The sequence below is a fragment of the Emys orbicularis genome, chromosome 6 (assembly GCF_028017835.1).
Source record: "Emys orbicularis isolate rEmyOrb1 chromosome 6, rEmyOrb1.hap1, whole genome shotgun sequence".
Lineage (NCBI taxonomy): Eukaryota > Metazoa > Chordata > Testudines > Emydidae > Emys > Emys orbicularis.
Genome location: NC_088688.1, coordinates 15,533,246 through 15,553,411, shown reverse-complemented (window position 1 = coordinate 15,553,411; position 20,166 = coordinate 15,533,246). Strand labels below are relative to the sequence as shown.

At 43.0% G+C, this 20,166-nt stretch overlaps 2 protein-coding genes across 5 annotated transcripts in view; both read left to right on the top strand.

Annotated features, from left to right (window-relative positions):
* Positions 1 to 3,498: 3,498 nt before the first annotated feature.
* C6H18orf32 (chromosome 6 C18orf32 homolog) lies at positions 3,499 to 6,814 on the top strand. 2 transcript variants are annotated; one of them, XM_065406031.1, is made up of 3 exons: positions 3,499 to 3,597; positions 5,401 to 5,654; positions 6,424 to 6,814. In XM_065406031.1, exons 2-3 carry the CDS (start codon positions 5,427 to 5,429, stop codon positions 6,496 to 6,498), a joined length of 303 nt encoding a protein of 100 aa, XP_065262103.1. In that variant the 5' UTR covers positions 3,499 to 3,597; positions 5,401 to 5,426; the 3' UTR covers positions 6,499 to 6,814. The 2 variants fall into 2 exon arrangements, with proteins under 2 accessions (XP_065262103.1, XP_065262104.1); XM_065406032.1 differs by having other exon boundaries at positions 3,499 to 3,601.
* A 10,239-nt stretch (positions 6,815 to 17,053) lies between these two features.
* Positions 17,054 to 20,166, top strand: part of DYM (dymeclin) — a 348,564-nt gene continuing 345,451 nt past the window's right edge. For all 3 annotated transcript variants that reach the window (XM_065405941.1, XM_065405940.1, XM_065405937.1), the window contains exon 1: positions 17,054 to 17,109. The gene's annotated coding sequence lies outside the window, so the exon portion shown is untranslated. The remainder of the gene's footprint in view (positions 17,110 to 20,166) is intronic.

Sequence of the window (20,166 nt, the reverse complement as noted above, 5' to 3'; positions counted from 1 at the left end):
CATGCTGTCCCATCAGTTTTTCAATCATGCTCTGCGGGAAGACCACTTTTGGGAGGTGACTGATGCCCATTTGATCTTTGGCATCTGGGGAGCACATAGGTACATTATGATGGTTTTCTGTGTGGAAAGCTATCCCATCATGAACATGGACTGAGTCCAGCCATTCATTTCACCTAGGCTGTTAAACAGTTCTCATTAGTTATGTTGGTCACCATTGACTAGGGCTGGATTTGAGGTCATAGTAGTTGAAAGGCTTCCAGTCCCCTGATCAGTCTTGTCCCTTGTGTATTTGTATTCTTCTCTGAATAGATTAATTTGCTTGTTAACCTGCAGAGTTACTCTAAATAGCACCATTTGACATCTGAAGTTTTGCATTTTTATTGTAAAAACAACTGAATGTTTGGGATTTGTTAATATTATGACATTGTTCATTTTTATAATGTCTACAATGCAAACATTCAGAAAATGTTTCCCCTGAAATTAGGAATTATAATTCCTAACCTGTTTTCTCTTAATCCCAGTACTCTTCCTTTCTACTCTCTCCAAAACCTGAGGGGCGGGGAGAGGGGGGGAAATTAAAGTATTTACATCTCTCGTGTAGCAAAGTTTGAGGAATATATTTGATCTAAAAACCCTGTGCTCAAACAGATATTCTGAGTTGTACTGAAGTAAATGCGTGGACAAAATTGAACTGATTGCTATTAGATCTATTTCTTCTACAAAATATAAAAATTACAAGTCAGTGTTTAAGGTGAAATCCTAATTTTAAAGCAGAGATAGGCAACTTTAAGGAAGTAAAGGGCCACAAAATCCACTAAAATCCTTTTTAGTTTATTGTGCAACTCAAATGTTTTACAGTACAGCATGTTCGCATACAGCTAACTATTCACAGTGTAAAACCAAAGTTTTCTTAAATATAAATACAGCACCACCTTTAAATTAAGAAAAAAATTAAACATTTTTCACTAATCTTTTTCAATATGCAGAAGAGCAGGGGATTAATAAATGAAAATAGCAAATAACGTTTTTTCTTTGCTGATTATTGTTACAGTATCTTACTGTGTGAAACTTGAGGGTGAGCCTCAGTCTATATATCAATTTATATCTATCAATTTTAGTGCATCTAACTCGTTAAGATGGGAGAGTGTTTTCATCTGTCAGTCAATTCCTTTTCTTTGATTTCAAATGATTCAGTGTAGAACAGTTACTGTTGCAGTTCAGAAGGCTGGTCATTGACAACAGCTGCAAGTGGATCATTAAAAAGGATCAGGTGAGGCTGAAAACTTGTAAAATCTGTAAAATTTGGTGATATTAAGCATCATTTCAACATCAGTAGTGTTCCAGCTAAACTGACTTGCGTTCATGCCATGCTGGGCAAAAGTGGGTAAAATGGGCAAAATCCAAATGCAACAGGTGGGTCTTTTGAAAAGTCCAACTTTTCTTCTGAAACTATCCAGGTGATTCCACAAATCTGCGATGATGCAGTGATCTGTTGCCACTTCCAATCAAGTTTGTAATTTTCACAACCCCATTCATGACATGACATGATCTGAGTTCAGCAATTTTTCTACACAACCCCACTGCTTTGATAAATGTTGAAACTTTACCTTTAGTTCACTCACAGCAGGTGCTCCATCTGTAACAACAGCCACCAACTTTTCAAAAATCTGCAACCACCTCAACTACATCAAAAATATCTGGACCCTTTGTTGTGTGCAATGAGGTTAACTTTGTAAGTTCTTCATGCAGATGAAAATTACTGTCAAACTAAAGAAGTGTACAGCCACTCCTAACAACTAGTCTTCCACTTTTTTATGTGCAATATGTTTATCACAGGAAAAGAACAGTTGAGAAAAAAATATAGTAAAATAAATCTATTAACTGTTTGCGGGCCAAATAAACCGATCTGGTGGGTTGTATGCAGTCCCTCGGTCACAAGTTTCCCAGCCCTGCTTTAAATTATGGAAATTAACACTTAAGTATTTGGTGCCAGTAATACAGGCCCTGATGGTATAAGCAGTATCAGGCATGTGCACCCCTGGTCAATGTCCTGGACCCTGGGCAGCAGGCAGGGCCATGGGCTATTCTTGGGCATCCTAATCCCCCACCAAGGGCAGGTGGAGGGTCTAGGGCTCCCCATAGCAGCCTGTGCTCCTCTTACCATGGCCCAGCTCAGGTTTCCTGCCTGGCCAGGGTGGAAGGGTCTTGGGAAAGAGGAGCAGCAGGGGGTGAGGCCTCATTGAAAGAGGAAGGGTTGGGGGCGGGGCTCCTGCACTTTTGCCTTTTGAAAGGGTGGTAACCCTATTCCCATTTCCCAAGCATTGAACAGCACTACTGATAATGGTGCTAATGATATTGACCATCAAGTGCTTTAAGACAGAGGTGGTCAAACTGGTCCACGGACCACTCCAAGTGGTCCACAGACAGGTCCCTCTAAGGTGCGAGCCTGGGTGACTGCAGAGAGACTGAAGGGCCTCCCATCTAATTAGTGGAGCTGTGCAGGCGTGGCTCCACTAATTTAGGTGCCTGGACCCTGGAGAAGATGCACAGGTAAGGTGAGGTGGTGGCCTTGGGGGCAATGGGGGTAGGTGGGAGGGGGCATTGGGGTGAGACTAGGGGGTGGGGGGAATTTGGAATGTGCAGGGCTGCGGCGGCCAGAGAAAAAGGCGACTTTTCCCAGCTCCAGGGCTGTGGCTGCCAGGGAGAGACCCCCCTCCTTCCCAGCCCCAGCTCAGGGGCTGCCGTGCCAGGGGAGAGAGGGCACATCCATTGCATTAGAACGGTAAGACTACTGTGATCAGTTGTGTGCTTTTATTTGTAGAACAACAAAACGTTTATTAAGGTTTTTTTTTTAGAGAGCCTTTATCCAAAGTGCTTTACAATAGTTAGCTAACGGTACAAACATTTGGAAAGATCATTAAGTGGTCTGCTGAGACCCTCAGCAATTTTCAAGTGGTCCGTGGGGAAAAAAGTTTGAGAACCACTGCTTTAAGACATACGGATGAAAGGGGCCTTCGAGCTTAGTGTTGGCTCTGTGGGTTTTCAGCTAACTTAGCAATGCATATGTTCTCTTCAAGTAGAAATTTTTACTGCTCAAGGTGATCATGCGGACTGGGGGGAAAAAAAGGTTTTGTGATGCACCTAAAATCATTTTATGGGGTTAGCAAAATAACCTGGCATGTGTTGCCTGCGATACTGCTCTAGCTTTGCACGCTCTGGGGTAGGTAACTCCAGTTTGGAAGATCCAATTCCCCCACGGCTCAGGGGAATGGGTGGCCAGCTCCTCTCCAGCTCGATCAGGCCTCTAGCAGCTCTGGCCGGGTCCTGCTGGGTGGGGGGGAAGAGTCCAGACTCTTCAGCTTTGGCCTCTAATGCTTTGCCTCTGGTGTCATGGCGGTTGGCGTCAACTCCCACCCCTTATGTTTTGGGCACGTGACCAACGGTGCTCCTTTTCCCATTGGCGCTGGGCCGGTAACGTCATCAATCCCATCCGGAAGGCGGAAGTGAAGAGGCGGCTTCCGGCGCGGCGTCGGTCGGAGCTCGGGTGGTGCCGTTGGTGCTTGCCTGCGGTTGGGGCCGTTGCGGGAGGAGGAGCCGGTAGGTGGGTCCGTTACGCTCAGGGAGTCCCTTGTCTCTTCCCCCCCCCCGCCGCTCATAAGGGGGCTGTTCCATCTACCTCCTCGCGCCTCCTGCCGGGCGTCGCACACCGCCCCTGCGGGTAGGGGGCAGCTGTTCCCCCAGGGGAGCTGGTGGCTTGCCCCGGTGAAGGGAGAACCCACCCGACGCCCCCACGCCCACCATCATTGATTGACCCACCTGCTTCTCCCTGGACTGATCCCCTCCTACCCTGCTTGCTTTCCTCTTTCCCCTCATTTCTGGTGCCCTGGACACCCCCCTTCTCCTCCCCCCCCCCCGCGTGTGCCCCTCGTGCTTGGTGGAGGCAGTGAAAGATGGGAGGCCCTTCTTGCCCTATGCCCAGGGTTGCTTCTGGCCTTGTTATGGCTGGTGGAGGTGGCTGGGCCCCTGGAGTTTTTGCACTCACCATTTCCCTCCAACTCCTGCAAATAAATCCCTTTTAGGCATCTGTGTGTCATAAACAGGAAAAGAGTTCAAGTTTTTGTTGGTTGGTTTAAATCCTTTGTGATGGGTCACCCCTGAAAGGCTGCCTGTCATTCATTGACTATTGCTTTTCTATATAAAAGTTCTCACTCAACAATTCCAGCTTTGTGGCTGCAAAACAAACACCTTCTTGTGTAAAAAGAATACTGACCTTGAAACCATCTGGCCATTGACATGTCAGGCATGCCAATTCTGGTCTTTGCTGGAAGACTTTTGGGAAGAAGGGGTGTCTCAAGACATATATTGTTTGCTTGCATAACTTAATGGAAGAGTTGGGATCAATTGAAGTTTTAACAAAGATTTCCTCTATCCACAATGTTAAATCGATTTTATGAAAACAAAGAATTTAACACTGACTAAAATCCCTTCCCCTCTCCATTGCTCAGTCTTCACTTTCTTATTTGCTTGTTTCAAGAAATCTCCATTCTTAGTCTCTTAGACAGCACCTGAATTTCTAATATAAGGAAATAAGCAGGAAAACTTTCAGGTTCCCTTTATACAACATGAAGAGGCAGAACAGGATGACTAGTTTAAGATCTTCATTATCTTGACTGAAGTTTTTTCTTAAGTCCTTATTTTAAGTTACATACTTTAAATACTGTATGTGGTTCAGCTTTACCAAGAGGATGTTCCTGTTCCCAATGAAGTCAATGGGAGTTTTGCTGTGGTCCTCAGGCAAAGCAATTGGACAACACAAAGGCAATTTCAGATAGTTCAGGTCCAAAGTTTGGGTAAATGTTTACAAAAACTAACATTAATTTCTAAAAAGCAACAGAGGGTCCTGTGGCACCTTTCAGACTAACAGAAGTATTGGAGCATAAGCTTTCGTGGGTGAATGCCCACTTCATCAGACACAAGTGGGCATTCACCCACAAAAGCTTATGCTCCAATACTTCTGTTAGTCTTAAAGGTGCCACAGGACCCTCTGTTGCTTTTTACAGATTCAGACTAACACGGCTACCCCTCTGATGCATGAATTTCTAAATAATTTCACTAGTTCTAAATGTTTTAATGAAAACAGTATTTAGCTGAGGACTGATTTTCCCCCCTCCCCCCGTGCATTGTTTGCAACCCAAACACTGCATTATAGAAACATCCACTGTTTCTATTGTATAAGCTGTTGGAAGGATGAAGAGCAAGCAGCAGACATGTTGATGTAAATTAGACTTAAACTGGTTTCTTAAACTTAAAGCATTGCAAAGTTTTTTTTTTTTTTTAAGACTTTTAAAAACGTCAGTCCCTTCGTTTTCAATGCTATTTTATTGCCTCTTATATTAATAGATTCTGTCAGAGGATTGGAAAGAACCATGGTGTGCATTCCTTGTATCGTCATTCCAATTCTGCTCTGGGTCTATAAGAAATTCCTTGAGCCATATGTCTACCCTATAATTTCACCTTTCATTAAGCGCATATGGCCTAGGAAAGCTGTGCAGGGAACACTGGCCACCAAACAAGGCCAAGGAGACAGTACTGGAACTATTCTGGGGACTTCAACCACAAACCTAGGCCCAACAGATGATTTTGGAATGTATAAGGTAAGCAATATATTTTAAAGCACGTTAGAGGAGGGAGGGAGGTAGCTAAGCAAGGAATCCCCAAGTAGAGCACCCTATAACAATCCAACCTGGAAGTCACAAGGGCATGGTGGATTGTTTTGGGGGAAATTCAGATATGACAGAAAAGGTTGTGACTGTCTAACCAGGTACAGTTTTCTTAAGTAGGGAGAACAATTGCCCCAAATCAACCTCTGAGACCTCTTGGAACAGAATCATCCTAGAATGGCATGCTCTATCCCAGCTATATCTAATAGTTCTGCTTAAGAGCTTTTCTGACTCCTTACTTTTCCACTACAAAAAATTCAGCAATTAAATCCTAATCCTAAATCATCTGATGCATTAAGCAGAACAGAAGCCAGTTTCTTGTACTGGCTCTACAGTCCCAGTAAAAAGTCGTGTTTACTGACCAACATGGTTTCAAGTGGGTTTTTGTGGTTTTTTTTTTTATATAACACAGTAACTTTTTTTTACCATAATTACACTTTAATATCCAAAGAAATGGGCATAAGCTCTTCTATATACTTTTCCCCCCCCCCCTCTGGCCTTTTAGAAAGTAAGAATTGTATATAAGGCTTTACCTAACTTCTTTAAATTTCAGTCTGTTAGTGCAAATTTCTCAGAACTGAGGCAGATGTTCTGAACTCCTCTCTTCATTCTTTCCTCCCCAACTAAACTCTAGGGTTCTGAATGTGAAGAATTTTTTTCTTTGCCATTGGTTCATGGTACTCTCTCTTACTTCCAATTTCAGATTGAAAGCAATGGGGTCGCAAATGGAATCACTGCAAAGGGACCAACGAAAGTTTCTGACAAGAAGACTGATTAAAGGAACTTGTTCATTAGGAACTTTTCTTTGCTGTATAATGTGAACTGGTGATACTGTTCCCACTTTGAGATTTGATGGCCCTTCTACCTGAAAGGAAGCATGAGTTGTTTATAGCAGAGGGTTTCCTCTGCCACTGAAATGGGTGAATTTAGCAGCTCTCTCTTTAAGATGTTTGAGAAGTTGTTTTAAACTATTCTTATTCCTTACTACATTTTACTCACTGAAATTCTCTGCATCTGTAATGCAGTTCAGATGATAAGGTTAGATATCCTAGATTAATTTATTTTTATCAATAAATGAAGCTTTACATGGTAAATGTGTCAGTTTCTTATAGTTGTCTTGTAATGCATCTTGTAATCCATGTATTTTACAACAGTTCCTGAAACTCAAACTTCATTGTAGCTCATTACTCTGCTCTCAGAGCCTCATGCAAAAGGTTAGGGTTTCATCCAATATAGTTTGATGGAGTAACGTGCAATCTCTTGCTCTAAGAGCTATAACTCTCCCATCCCTGCTAAAGATGTTATGGATTGCACTGAGGACACCAGCGTGTTTCTTGGCAATGCTATGAAGAAAACTTATAAAAAGAGATCTCCACCTGGTAACCAATAAGCTAGAATAGGTGCAATATTTACAGGATTTATTTAGTTTATTGGAAGCAGAAAGCAAGCCCTGAGGAATGGCAGGGACGTAGCATGAGAAAATTACTATGTTGTGTGCAAGCCGCCATAGTTAAGATTGTAGATGTCTGAATTGTAAAATTCAGAATAAGTCCAGAAAAATCTGGTTAACCTGCTTATGTAACTTAATTAAAACAAAATGGCATTTTATTAAAAGATTTGTTTCTTATAAAATGTTTCTAGTTTTTTTTCTTTTTTTCTTTCTATTTTAAAATTTAGTTCTTGGAATGGAAAAGTCTCAAAGCTCAGGGGAATATTATATAGACTGGGACCCCAACACAGGGATGGCATCTGAATTGCTTGCTTTGTTTGTGGCTGGCTTCCTGACTTCTCATCCAGTGCCAGGTCTGGCCCCCAATAGAAAAAGCTGCTTTCTGTCCCGCTCTGCTCCTAACTCTATTAATGGAAACTGTGCTATTTTAGATGCCACTCAGCTCTGCAGAGCGTAAAGGTAATAGTCCCTTTCTGTACACACCTCCAGTGCAACTGTTCTGTTTGGAATCGTACGTGAGTCAAGGCAATTCAGAGGAGGGGCTCCTACTGAACAGTCCAAAAATATGTGACAGGTCTGGAGAAGAACTATTTTGGGTGGTTCATGGAGGGCATAACTAGGAGACACAGCACTGAGTCCCATTGGGTAGATAGAAAGATTAACCTAAATAATCTATACAGAAGCCCATAAGATTGGGTCCCTAATCCATGAACTATTGGAACTCATTTACAAAACTTTTCTTAAACATTACGTGAATATATTGTCTTACTATATAATTTGAATTTATAATCCCTATTCCATGATGAGATATCTTTGATCTATAATGTATCTTAATTAAAACTATTTTATCAAAAAAAATCTTTAATTTTTTTTTTTTTTAAATCATTGATTTTTATCCACCCTGCCCGTTGAATCCCCCGTCACCACCAAGTCCTGTGTTTTGGATTATTTTGTTGTTTGTTGGGGGAAAAAAGCCTCATCTGCCACTTCTTCCTGGCTAGGTGGCCTATAGTAGACCTCTACCATATCATCACCCTTGTTTGTTACCCATTTTATCCTTACCCGGAGACTTTTAACAAGTCTATCTCCTATTTCCATCTCAAACTCAGTCCAAGTGTATGCATCTTTGATATAAGGCAATACCTTCTCCTTTTTTTCTCTGCCTGTCCTTTCTGAGCAAGCTGTACCCTTCTATACCAACATTCCAGTCATGTGTATTACCTGTGATGCCAACTGTCATAGTTGTGTTTAACAACTAGCATTTCTAGTTCTTCCTGCTTATTCCCCATACTTCTCACAATAGTATACAGACATCTAAGATACCAATTTGATTTCCCCTCTATTTTCTCCCTTATCCCTGCTATAATGGCCCATGTTCTCCCCAGATTCTGACCCTTCTCCCAGGTCTCCATGTTTTTGACTTACCTCTGGTCTTTTGTCTCTTGCCCCCATCAAACCTAATATAAAGCCCCCCTCACTAGGTGAGCCAGTCTGTATCCAAAGATGCTCTTCCCCTTCTTCAGTAGGTGGACCCCATCTCTGCTCAGCAGTTCTTCTCAAAACAACATCCCATGGTCAAGGAAGCCAAAGCCCTCTTGGTGACACCATCCTGGCAGCCAGGCATACACCTCCAGGATGCATCTGTCTCTGCCTGGTTCTTCATAAGTGGTATTTTTACACATTATGCAGATCAAGCTCCTGTGGGTTTAGTCTGAAGCTCCCCTAGGGCCAGGATGAGGTGCCTAAAGATGCATATAGACACCTGTGACAGGCCCATTGGTGCCATCTGGAAAAAGGGTTTATTGTCCTTTACAAGCCCATCCTGTGTCAGACCTGACAAACTCATTATACCTAATATAGTACCACTTTCAGAGTATTTCTTCATGAAGGGTTGCATGTGAGGTCTCAGCTGAAAGCTTGTAACTTAGCAATACTCATAATCATTGCAAGTTGTGTGTATGGGTAGTTTTAAGGAATAATGTAACTATATTGAAATCTATTCCTTATGGCCTTGAAGTAAAGTTGAGAGTCCCTGGTGACTGTCTCAGTGATGGCCCATTCAAGTGGGAGGTTGTTTTTCCCCCTACTTGGTTAACCAGTAAGGTAAAGCCCTATCTCTACCATTCCCTTATGCCAGAACCATCAGTGGAAAACAATCAGACAACTGCAAACAGTGAAAACCACTTGGAAGTAAAAAGGAACATTATAGGAGACATGAGATCATCCTGTCTATGAATAAAGCCAAAAGACTGATTCAGTATATCACAGGATGGAGAAAGACGCTCTGCATCCATTCATTGAGGAGACATCTTGTTGAGCAGGGGTGTTTCATGAAAGATTAGATCCTGGTCCTTGGGAAGCCATCCAGCTCTGTGCCAGACTGCACTTTGACAGGGGGAGAGGAGGTAGAACCCTACTTTATTACCTAGGAAAGGTAACAATTAAGTGTAAGTTCTAATTCACATTTTATGATTTTGTTTTATATTGTAACCATTTGTTTCCATTCTTGTTTCTACTGGAAGTATTTTTTCCACACAACTCACAGACAACCTGTGGAACTCCTTGCCAGAGGATGTTGTGAAGGCCAAGACTATAACCGGGTTCAAAACAGAACTAGGTAAGTTCAGGAAGGATAGGTCCATCAATGGCTATTAGCCAGGATGGGTAGGGATGGTGTCCCTGGCCTCTGTTTGCCAGAAGCTGAGAATGGGCCACAGGGGATGGATCACTAGATGATTACCTGTTCTGTTCATTCCCTCTGGTGCACTTGGCATTGGCCACTGTTGGAAGGCAGGATACTGGGCTAGATGGACTTTGGTCTGACTCAGTATGGCTATTCATATGTTCTTTCTTAAATAATTCTTTTGTTTTATAAGTGCACTGTGTTATACAGGAGCAGTGCAGAACCTAAGGTAAAACTGGGGTACACTTTCTTTGGGAACAGAGGATCCAGAATTTATGTAAGTAGCCAATGTCAGGGGCTGGATATCTCTTGGGAATACTTCAAGGGCACTTAAGTGCACCTCTTTTTAACCTGCAAGGCAAAGACAGGGCTGTGTAATCTGGAGGAGAGTGAGAGTTGCTGATAGCTCCCTGACACCTAGCTACCACAGGCAAGACTCCCTCATGCTAGAGATAACCCACCCCTGTGAGTCACTTTATCTGAGAACTGGAGACTAGTCTACTCTCACACTCTATTTTTAAAGCTGTTCTACTTTGTATAAACTCAAATATTCATTGGGCCAGAAAGAATGACTATAGGCAGGTGTTTAAGGCACTCACTTGGGGAGGTAAGAGATGTGGATTCAAATTAAGTCAGGCAGAGAGAAGATTTGAATCTTTACCTTCTACCTCCCTAATCCACTAGGCTACAGAGTCACTCTCACTCTCGGCCAGTGAATACTAATAATCTGGTTGGGAACCTCCCAAGAAATCCAGGAGACCTAACAGAGAAGCAAGGAGGAGTGACTGCAGCAGGGGAATGTGTGAACCATATCCCATGACTCTGCAGACGGGCTGGTGCTATGACAAACCCACCAACCTCACCACCAGCCCCAGCACCCTCCGTAGAATCCCTTTTATGGATTCCTGTTTGCAAAGACTCTCTGCTGTCACCTGTAGAAATCTGTGTTCCTTAGGGCTGAGTTGTCTCCTCATCTGATTCTGGAGGCCATGTTCCCCTCCTCACCTCCCCACCCCATTATCCTCTGCAACAAGTGTCATTTCCTAGCCTGCAAATGCTTGACTTTGCAACCTTAGTGTTTCGAATGTAATTTTTCTTGGCAGCATCAATTGCAGGGAAGGTCCTGCATGGCCCCTGCAGCCCTGAGATGGAGCATGCTCAGCACAAATGGAATCTTTGGAAGAACTGTGAAGCCAAAATAACAAGTCTGAAAGATCTCAGTATGCAGATAGTCAAAGGCTTATAACTTGGGCAAGTGTTCACAGGGACAGCAACAGGAACAAGAGACCCAGGTTACATTTCAAGTCCCTGCTCCAAAGCTCGTTAGCCCTAGAGCTTCTCAACCAAATGGTTGTAAAAAAAAATTTAACCTGGGCAAAACTTTTCCCTAATCTCGTTCTTGGGATCGGTTGAACCATCTTTGTTAACTTTCAAAAAAGAGTTCAGGCTGAGACAGGCACTAAAGCATGGAAAATTTCAAACTGAACGGTTGAAGTTTGGCAAAGTTATAAAAAACTTAACAGGGTTTTTATAATGGGAAATGTTGTGCAACTTTAACTACAGGCGTTGTTACCTGTGCCATACAGAATAAAATAATCAACTGTTAAGTGGAATATTAAAATAAGTTCAATTCCCCCTCCCCTCTGCCATGTATTAATAGGAAACATTCTTGTATGACTTATCTCTTTAAGTTCAGTTTTAGGACATCCCAAGAGATGAGGCTCCAGCCACAAGCAATGGAAGAGTGGGCCATAGCCTAATATACATCAGTAACTTTTCCTATTTTAATGAAAAAACAGATTGACAGAGCCAGAGGAGTACCCAGAAGTCACCTACTACAGGACAGGCCCAACAAAGAAAATAACAGAACGCCACTAGCCATCACTTTCAGCCCCCAACTAAAACCTCTCCAGCGCATCAAAGATCTACAACCTATCCTGAAAGATAATCCCTCACTCTCACAGATCTTGGGAGACAGACCTGTCCTTGCGTACAGACAGCCCCCCAACCTGAAGCAAATACTCACCAGCAACAGAACAAAAACACTAACCCAGGAATCTATCCTTGCAACAAAGCCTGATGCCAACTCTGTCCACATATCTATTCAAGTGACATCATCATAGGACCTAATCACATCAGCCACACCATCAGGGGCTCGTTCACCTGCACATCTACCAATGTGATATATGCCATCATGTGCCAGCAATGCTCTTCTGCCATGTACATTGGCCAAACCGGACAGTCTCTATGCAAAAGAATAAATGGATACAAATCTGACATCAGGAATTATAACATTCAAAAACCAGTAGGAGAACACTTTGACCTCTCTGGTCACTCAGTAACAGACTTAAAGGTGGCAATCTTGCAATAGAAAAGCTTCAAAAACAGACTCCAATGAGAAACTGCTGAACTTGAATTAATATGGAAACTAGATACCATCAATTTAGGCTTGAATAAAGACTGGGAATGGCTGAACCATTACACACATTAAATCTATTTCCCCATGTTAAGTATCCTCACACCTTCTTGTCAAACTGTCTGAAATGGTCATCTTGATTATCACTACAAAAGTTTTTTTCCCTCCTGCTGATAATGCCTCATCTTAATTAATTAGCCTCTTAGAGATGGTAGGGCAACTCCCACCTTTTCACCTTCATTGATTTGAGATCTACCATACCATTCTCTCACTAGAAGGGAAAACCTATAATGGCAGCAGGCCGTAAAAGAGACCCAGTTTGGGTCTCATCTATCTTTGAGTTGTGAAGAATACGTATTAAGGTTATAACAACCAACAAGAATGCCCTTTTATGTAGAAATCCATGATTAAATTGAGTCTTCCTGACTAGTGATTTAAATCAAATCCACCCTGCCTAGGGCTTGTCTTCTCCACCAGCTAAATCGGCGCTGCTGTGATTGATGCAGCGGTGTTGATTTAGTGGGTCTGGTGAAGACGCGATAAGTTGATGGGAGAGCGCTCTCCTGGTGACTTCAATACTCTACCTCCCCAAGGGGTGAAAGCTATGTTGACAGGAGAGCATCAACATAGCACAGAATAGACACCGCTGTAAGTTGAACTAAGTTATGTCGCCTTAAGTTATGTAACTTAACTGGCGCAATTTAGATCAACTTTCCTCGTTAGTGTAGACCACGCTCCAGCCATCTGTAGGAAAATAACATAGCAGGGCACAGATTGGAGACAATTTTTTATTTCAGAATGTGGATAAAGCTTCTAGGGGAGAGGCTGTTCTAGATTTGATTTTAACAAATAGGAAGGAACTCATTGAGAATTTGAAAGTGGAAGGCAGCTTAGGTGAAAGTGATCATGAAATGAGAGAGTTCACAATTCTAAGAAATGGTAGGAGAGAAAACAGCACAATGAAGATAATGGATTTCAAGAAGGCAGACTTTAGCAAACTCAGGAAGTTGGCAGTTTTTCAAGGAGACATTATTAAGCGCACAACAGCAAACTATACACTGCGTAGGAATGAGAGGAAGTATGAAATAAGACCACCCTGGCTTAACCAGGAGATCTTCTCTGGGTGTACCAGCTCCAAACCATCTCCCTCTTTCCTCTTCCTAGGGAGTGACTGCAAACTACCTCCTGCAGTCCCCAAACACTCCTCCCACTTCAACAAATTACAGTCCCCACCCCAAATCACTTACTATTGCATAAATAAATGATAATTTATATATTGTGCTTATGTTCTAAGGCAGATTATGTTGCTTTGTCATATATTGTCTGCCTGTAGCAAGGTTAAAATACTATTGCTTACATTTGCATTACTTGAATTTTATATATAAGTTTGTGCACACAGATAACAGGATTGGGCTCATGACACTATGAGGGTTTTCATCTTCAGCGGAAGAATGAGATACTTAATTGAATAGATATTGATGGACACAATAGAAAACCTTAAACTACCGTGCTAGATAGCTATATATACACACACACACACACATACTGGATGTTGCCAGAAGCAGGGTAAGTGATCTGATAACCCAAGAGTCTGATGTAGTATGCCAAATCCTATGTTCCTATTGCTGTAACAGTTGCTTTTCATTCAACTTTTTATATTTATCCAAGTTCCCATTAATTGAAAGTACTGTACTATTATCAGAAAATGAAATTAGGCCAAGACATTAAGGAATATCCCAGAATATCTCAACAGGTAATGAGAAAAGCCTCTGGCTATAAGCAGAATTAATCAGAAGGATGACAACTGCAGTATTATAGTTCTGTTTCCAGTCTTATAGGAAAGTGGTGTCATATGAATCCATGAATGGACCCAAGTTCTGTGAGTCAAGGTTATAAATGTCCCAATGTAAAGGGGGATTTAAATGTAAATAAGGATTTAAAAACTAAAATCTAAACAAGTCAAATAGACATTGACTGATGGAGTCACACCACATTGGACTGTGAACATATCAGATCTTATAAGCTAAGTATGGATGCAATTAGTTAGCAATTAAATATGAGACAACCAAAGAAAACCCAAATCCTGCAGGTAGTAGTATATATGTGATGCAGTAGGTAATATCTGCAGTGTTTTTGTAACCCTATTGGTCCCAGAATATTAGAGAGACAAAGTGGGTGAGGTAATATCTTTTATTGGATCAATTTCTGTTGGTGAAAGAGACAAAAACTTTTGAGCTTACACAGAGCTCTTCTTCAGGTCTCGAAAAGGTAGAGTGTCACAGTTAAATGCAAAAAGAACAGGAGTACTTGTGGCACCTTAGAGACTAACAAATTTATTAGAGCATAAGCTTTCGTGGGCTACAGCCCACTTCTTCGGATATGCATCCGGATATGCATCCGAAGAAGTGGGCTGTAGCCCACGAAAGCTTATGCTCTAATAAATTTGTTAGTCTTTAAGGTGCCACAAGTACTCCTGTTCTTTTTGCGGATACAGACTAACACGGCTGCTACTCTGAAAACAGTTAAATGCATGGTGGAAGCTCGAAAGCTTCTTTCTTACCCCAACAGAAGTTGGTCCAATAAAAAGATATCTCACCCACCTTGGCTCAGTAGGTGATAGTCTAGTGGTTTTGGAGGAGACATAAAATTGGGACTCCAACCACATGAGATCATTAAGATCCCATAGTACTTTTTGCATGAGTTTGCCAAGTTTGTATTAATTCTGATGTCATGACTAAATTAGCTATATTCTACCTACTTTAAGTCTCCTGTAGAATCAAGGGGATAACAATATTTTAGGATGGAAAGAAAAAAATTGTATGCACTGTTAAACAGCTGCTGTGTTCCATCCCTGAGGCAATAGCATTTATTAGTGGATGAAGCAATCCCCAGCTATAGTTTGAGTATTTGAGAATCTTTTAACTAACAGGTGCTAAGTGAATGTAACTTATCATCATGGATCTTATTATCTGGGATCTCACTTTACTCTTGGGAGTATTTATTAAACGAAACACCCCTTGGCTGCTCTCCCACCAGCATCAATACTGCTGCTTCTTGAGGATGGTTTAATTATGCTGAGGAGAGAGCTCTCTCCCATTGGCATAGTGCGGCTACATGGGAGACCTTACAGTGGTGCAGTTGCAGCGGCATAGCTGTGCCGCTGTAAGATCTGTAGTGTAGACACAGCCTTAGTCCCTGTGCCTCAGCTCCTTATCTGTAAAATCAGGATAACAGCATTTTCCTATCTCACAGGGCTGTTGCGATTGTGAAGTGCTCTGGTTAGGGTTACCATACGTCTGTTTTTTCCCGGACACGTCCGGCTTTTTGGTAATCAAACCCCCGTCTGGAGGGAATTGCCAAAAAGCTGAACATGTCCGGGAAAAATACCGGCCGGGCACTTCCCCTCCTGGGCTCCAGCTGCTCTGCTCCTCCCCTGACTCTTCGGCTCTGTTTAAGAGCCAAGCTGCCCGAGCGCTACCGGCTTCGGGCAGCCCCCTTGCCTCCGGACTCCGAGCCGCCGGCCGGGCACTTCCCCTCCCGGGCTCCAGCTGCTCTGCTCAGGGCCCGTGGAGTGTCCTCTTTTTTATTTTTTAAATATGGTAACCCTAGCTCTGGTACTATAGTGATGAGAGCTGTATAAGTACTTCAGATAGTCTTTCTTAAAACTCCAGCTCCTGGAGTCACATGGTAAATGAGAACATTGGCATTTGTTTAATAGAAAGTTTCTAGTAAACTTCTCACGGTTGTGAAAGAAAAACATGAAAATGTAGATTCTAAGGCCAGAAGGGACCACTGTGATCATCTAGTTTAACCTCATATATAACCCAGGCCATATCCCTGCATTAATTCCTGTTTGAAATAGAACACATCTTTTAGAAAAACATCTAATCTTGACTTTAAAATTGCCAGCAATAGAGAATCCACCACAATCCTTGGTAACTTTTTCTGTTAAAGAGTCCAATATGAACACTAACAGTTTCAAAAACCAGAATGCAAATAAAACAAGTGTATTCTTTAAATCTAATCAACCCAATCTCTTGGGCTTGTCTCACAATTTTTTAAACACATCAGGTTGTTAATACTGCCTTTATCTTGTTAGGTTTTTATACCAGGCCTCTCTGGATGACTTCTGCTGTCTTATGTATCTTGAACATTAACTGCAAGTTTAAAATTCAGGCCTGAGCTGTTCCCTTTTCTCTTGGCTTATGCCCTACCCTGTGACTTAAAACCCCTTAATCAACCTTAAAAGCATCTTATATTAAATTACACCACAACCCAGAGATAAACTTTAAGGCGCTCTGTAACACAGCAACATTGAGAACAGGGCAAGAAAACTTAGCTGCATAGTGCAGTAGGAAAAGGAGTTCAGGTCATGCTCCTGGGGCCAGGACAGTCCTCTTTCTCCCCATTGCAAGGGAGAAATGCCTGATTCAAGCCCCTCTCTTGCCCTCCAGTGAATGGTAACTGGGGTAGATTTCCCTCCCTTATGGGCACTACCTAGGGCAGGTCCCCGCCCCGCCCCGTTCCGTTCCGTTCCGTTCGTGGACGCGCTCTGCAGGAGTTGGGCAGGTTGCGCCTCCAGCTCCCACGTAAAGTCCCCGAGAGAACTACATTTCCCAGCATGCTCCTCCTCGCCTGTCGTTGGCCGCGGACGGACGCAGCTGGGGGAGGGGAAGCTGCGGTGGTGACGACGTGGAAAGATGGACGCAGCCTGATCCCGGCGGAGCCAAGGGGTGTGTGGGGTGTCCGGGGAGCGAGCCAGCCCGTCCGACCGTCAGCCGCGCGGGGAGGGGAGCGACAGCCGCTGCCTCTCATCCCCTCCCACGGGAGCAGGAGCCAGGTGAGTCTCCGCCCCTTTCCCTCCCTCCCAAGGTGCGGGGCTGAGCATCTCTGGGGAGAGGGGGTGGTGCCTGGAGGGGAGGCTTAGGGTTGGCTGGGGCTCGAGACGCGGGGCTGGTAGTTGGTTGTGTCTGGGGGGGGGAGGTTGCTGCTGCTGCCCGGGAGATGGCGGTTTGGGAGGGGCGGGGGGAGTAGGACTGGGTGTTGCGATGCAAGGGAGGGGTTGGGGCGGGCGATAGGGGGTGGCAGGTGGAGGAAGAAGTGGTGTAGTGCCGGTGTAGAGTCAGAAACTGCTCCCTGTAGGAATGTGCTACCTGTACCAATGTTATCTGATGTAGCTAATTCCTACCTGGGCAGAGCCTTCCCAGCCAAAGGAAGACACGTTGGAAGTGGCCTCTTTTCTGCAGGTGTGTCTTCGCTGGAAAAGGGGCTGGGCAAGTATTTTAGGGGTGGTGATCTTTTGGGGAGCGGATGAATTGTGACTTGATAGGGTTTGGAGTTGGGGTGTGTATGTGTGTGTGAGAGAGAGAGATTTGGAGGGATGTTCTATGGTTGTAACTTGATAGGCCCAGAGCCCATTTAAACAAGGGGGTTTCCAAAAAAAATGCAAAGATTTAAAAATGTTTTTGAAATGCAGAAAAATCCTTCATCATGAGCAGGTTATACAAAACTCTTAAAAAGTGTCTAAAAGACTAATCTATAGCGAAGGAGTCTTCCTTTCTTCGTAGCAGATCTGCCAGGGTAAATGTTGATGATAAAGGAGGACTAACTAAATACTGTTGGATTTCAGTATAGTTCAATAACAAGTGTGTTTGCTATGCCTTGGTTGGTGCTGCCATCTGTACTTTGTTCCATTTACAATATTTTTGTTTGTTGTTTTAGATAAACATACTAGTGAAAAGAGTAAGAAGAGATTCAAAACGGTTTATCATCGTAGTATCTGAGCGCCTTGCAATCTTTAATTCATTTATCCTTGCAGGTAATAGTAGTAGGCATCCTTCAGTCTCGAGAGACCATGGGTATGCGTCCCTGAGAGGTAAAGAATTTACTCAGTTGGTTTTATGGCAGCCGCAAACATGGCTGAAGAGACCCAATTGAGAGAGAGAATCTCTGCCGCATCTGTCACATTTAAAGGTGATGTTTCGAGCCTTTGGGCTCTGCCTTCTGCAAGCTCTTTTCTCCTCTGCCAAGCAGGACGGCTTCCTCTCATAACTCCGGAGACCTCTGTTAAGCTCTTGTTTCCAAAGGCTGCGGTCTTGAGTCTAATCTTGCCATTTGTCCACATCCATGTCCATTTCTTTGAGGCCTCGCTTCCTTGAAATGCAATTTTGGGTGTCCTTTGGGTCTTTTTCCAGATGCCAATTCACCGTAGAGGATGTCCTTTGGGTTGCGCCCATCATTCATTCGGCATACATGCCCAAGCAAGCGGAGGCATCTCTGTTTGAGGAGAGTTTGTATGCTGGGTATTGCTGGCCCATTTGAGCACCTCAGTGTTGGTGACTGTCCCTCCAGGAGATTCCAAAGATTAGACAAAAGCTACGCATATGAAAGCTGTTGAGCCTCTTTTCCTGATGAGAGTATAAGGTCCATGTCTCGCTCCCATGCAAAAATGTACTGATAACACATGCACGATAAACACAGATCTTTGTGTGTTCTGTCAGTTTGTTGTTTTGCCATACCCTCTTGTTCAGTCTAGACATTGTTGTGGCAGCTTTTCCAGTGTGGATGTTTCAAGTGAAAGGAACTCAATAGTGGATAGTGGACCCCAGGTATGTGAACTCACAGGTAGGGAAGTGGTATTATTTCTATGTTATAGATGGGGAATTGAGTGACAGAGAGGCCCAGGGACACACAGGAAGTCTGTAGTGGAGCAGGGAAATGAACCCTGGGTTCCTCATTCCCAGATGAGCTCTGTAACCACTGGAACCATCCTTCCCCTTTCTTCCTTTTTCTCTTTGCTTTTTCAAAGTGTCATAGGAGAGAATGCAGGAAATTTTGCCTGGATTTAATGTGGTGCACATAGGTGTTTGATACACACACTGTAGTGTTCTGACTTAATGGAACCATCAGTAACATATATTTTCATGGTACCACTATTACCATACTGTTGCACATGTCCATTGGCTTGCTAAAGCAAGTACAGGGTGTACTGGAGTAACTCTCAGCACTGCCTCCGTGGAGAGTTCCCCATACAATGATAAAATGCTCAGACTTATCCTTGTGGTTCACTGAGTCTTCCTTCTTCTTTAAAAGGATTGGGCTTGCTAGCCCCATATGTGTTGCGGATATGTGTTGTAGCAGCCAAAGCTGGGAAGACCATGACTTTCAATGCATGGTTAAATAGTCATGCTGTGGTCATCTCTGTCTATGGCACTTTTTGTCTGTATGCTTGTGAAGTCTGGGCCCTATGCTGTTAGTATCTGTTGTTTGTAGCGGTTTACCATGAGAATAGTCACTAAGAAATTTCCCCAGTGTCTTCTTGTTGGAATCATAAGGGATTCTCCTCAGTGCTCCAGGTTGCATCTATGATCTTTTTATATGCAGAGTCTAGAACGGGATCTTTAAGAGAGTTGTCTGTGTGTATATATTTTGTGTTCCTTATCACAGCCCTTACTAATTATGCCTCAGTTGCAATGGAATGGTTTACAATTCTTGCTGTTTTTCTTTCTGCACTTAATAGAGCAGAGGACACTTATGGTGCTCAGGAAATAAATAAAATACTCCGCCTCTACAGTGAAACAAAACTGGTAATTGTCATTGACGTTTCTTAGTCACTTTCACTCTGTAGTGTCCTTACTCTAGCATGTTGTTTTTGGGTTCACAGTTAAGCTGGGAAATATTAATTTTTTAAAAATATTCTAATTAAAATTAATTATCTCATATTCATATTACGTTTTATATCTTATATTAGATTGTAAGTTAAGCACTGTCTTTTCATGATGCATCCTCTAGTGCCTGGTGCAACTAGGTCCTGATTCTGCAATCTAAATTTTGGGCCTACAACTAGTTTCTTTCACTGCATATAATATGGGGTAACATGCTAGTTCTAGGCAGTGGC

Coding starts and splice junctions, on each gene's coding strand:
- C6H18orf32 (XM_065406031.1), top strand. CDS start 5,427: ATGGTGTGCATTCCTTGTATCGTCATTCCAATTCTGCTCTGGGTCTAT. Junction 5,655..6,423: donor ATGATTTTGGAATGTATAAG/GTAAGCAATATA, acceptor TTCCAATTTCAG/ATTGAAAGCAATGGGGTCGC.